Here is a 1,141-nt window from a genome sequence, read left to right on the forward strand (position 1 = left end):
TATATATATATACCTTGTTTTCAGCAACAAGAGCAGAAAAGCTGCAGAGTCCAGCTCATACTGTCTCTCTGCTGCCCCCTGCAGGAGAGAGTGTTCCAGTGGCGGAGCAGTTCGACAAAGAAAAAGCCAAAGCTGAAGTGCTGGCTCTGGACAGCACCCTCAACAATGATAAAACATCCCCCAAAACCCCACTCAGCACCATGCCTGGAGTCAAACTCACAGACGCAGAGATGGAGAAGTATGAGGCAGAGATGGCCAAGCTCTACAAAGAACTGGATGACAAGGTGACTCGTCTTTACACCTTTGCACCACCATGCCATGAAACATTCATTTACTGTCACTGATTACAAGAAATGTGGTTAATTTGGTAAAATAAAATAAATAAAGTGTTGTAAAGTGTTAAAGAATTGTGTGATTCAAGTCACAACTTTACCAACAGTAACAGACTTGTTTTTATTTTTCAGCCCAGAGATCTGGAGGATGATTTTAGTCCCACTGAAAATTTCTAAACGTCCACATTCCATGTTGATCTTATTCTATCAATCCTAAACAACTAGAGGCAAATAAAAACACACATCAAGCAAAAGCTTGAGACTTTAAAGCACGTGTCAAACTCAAACACAAATCAGGCCTTTTTTATCCGTCCTCAAAGTTAATGTTTGAGGACTTATTAAAACTGTTTGTGGTGTTAGAACTTTAGGCTGTTATAAACTGAACCCTTGTTCTGCTGTGTTGTGCTTCATGTCTTACTGTCCTCGTAGTTTATATTTTAGACAGCAGATGGCGGTGCCTGCTTGTGTTCAGTAAAGCTCCTAGCTTGTGAAAAGAAATTTGACATTTCTTCCTGTCTCTGTTTTTACTCTCATCACTACCTCTGTCCAGGATGATGAGATCAACCAGCAGTCTCAGCTGGTGGAGAAGTTGAAGCAGCAGATGCTGGACCAGGAGGAGGTGACATCTATCTTTGTTTCCTGTCTCTTCCTCTCCTGAAACTTTCTGTCTCTGTTCTCCTGTCAGCACAGACCCAATCATCTTAGCCTCCACTAAGAGGTATTAGGAGCATCACTGATTTGATTTATTTATTTAACAGGAAAAGATTATTAAAAATCAAGCCTCACTCAGCATAATTGCTGTTTTACAG

The 1,141-nt window shown here is 40.8% G+C and overlaps 1 protein-coding gene across 1 annotated transcript in view; it reads left to right on the forward strand.

Moving 5' to 3' along the window:
* Nucleotides 1-1,141, forward strand: part of LOC106531811 (kinesin-1 heavy chain) — a 28,669-nt gene that overhangs the window by 14,245 nt on the left and 13,283 nt on the right. The window contains exons 12-14 of the mRNA XM_014027733.1: nt 85-284; nt 883-987; nt 1,038-1,050. Of these exons, the coding sequence (XP_013883187.1) occupies nt 85-284; nt 883-987; nt 1,038-1,050 (318 nt within the window). The remainder of the gene's footprint in view (nt 1-84; nt 285-882; nt 988-1,037; nt 1,051-1,141) is intronic.

This window comes from Austrofundulus limnaeus, unplaced genomic scaffold (genome assembly GCF_001266775.1).
Source record: "Austrofundulus limnaeus strain Quisiro unplaced genomic scaffold, Austrofundulus_limnaeus-1.0 Scaffold679, whole genome shotgun sequence".
Taxonomy (NCBI): domain Eukaryota; kingdom Metazoa; phylum Chordata; class Actinopteri; order Cyprinodontiformes; family Rivulidae; genus Austrofundulus; species Austrofundulus limnaeus.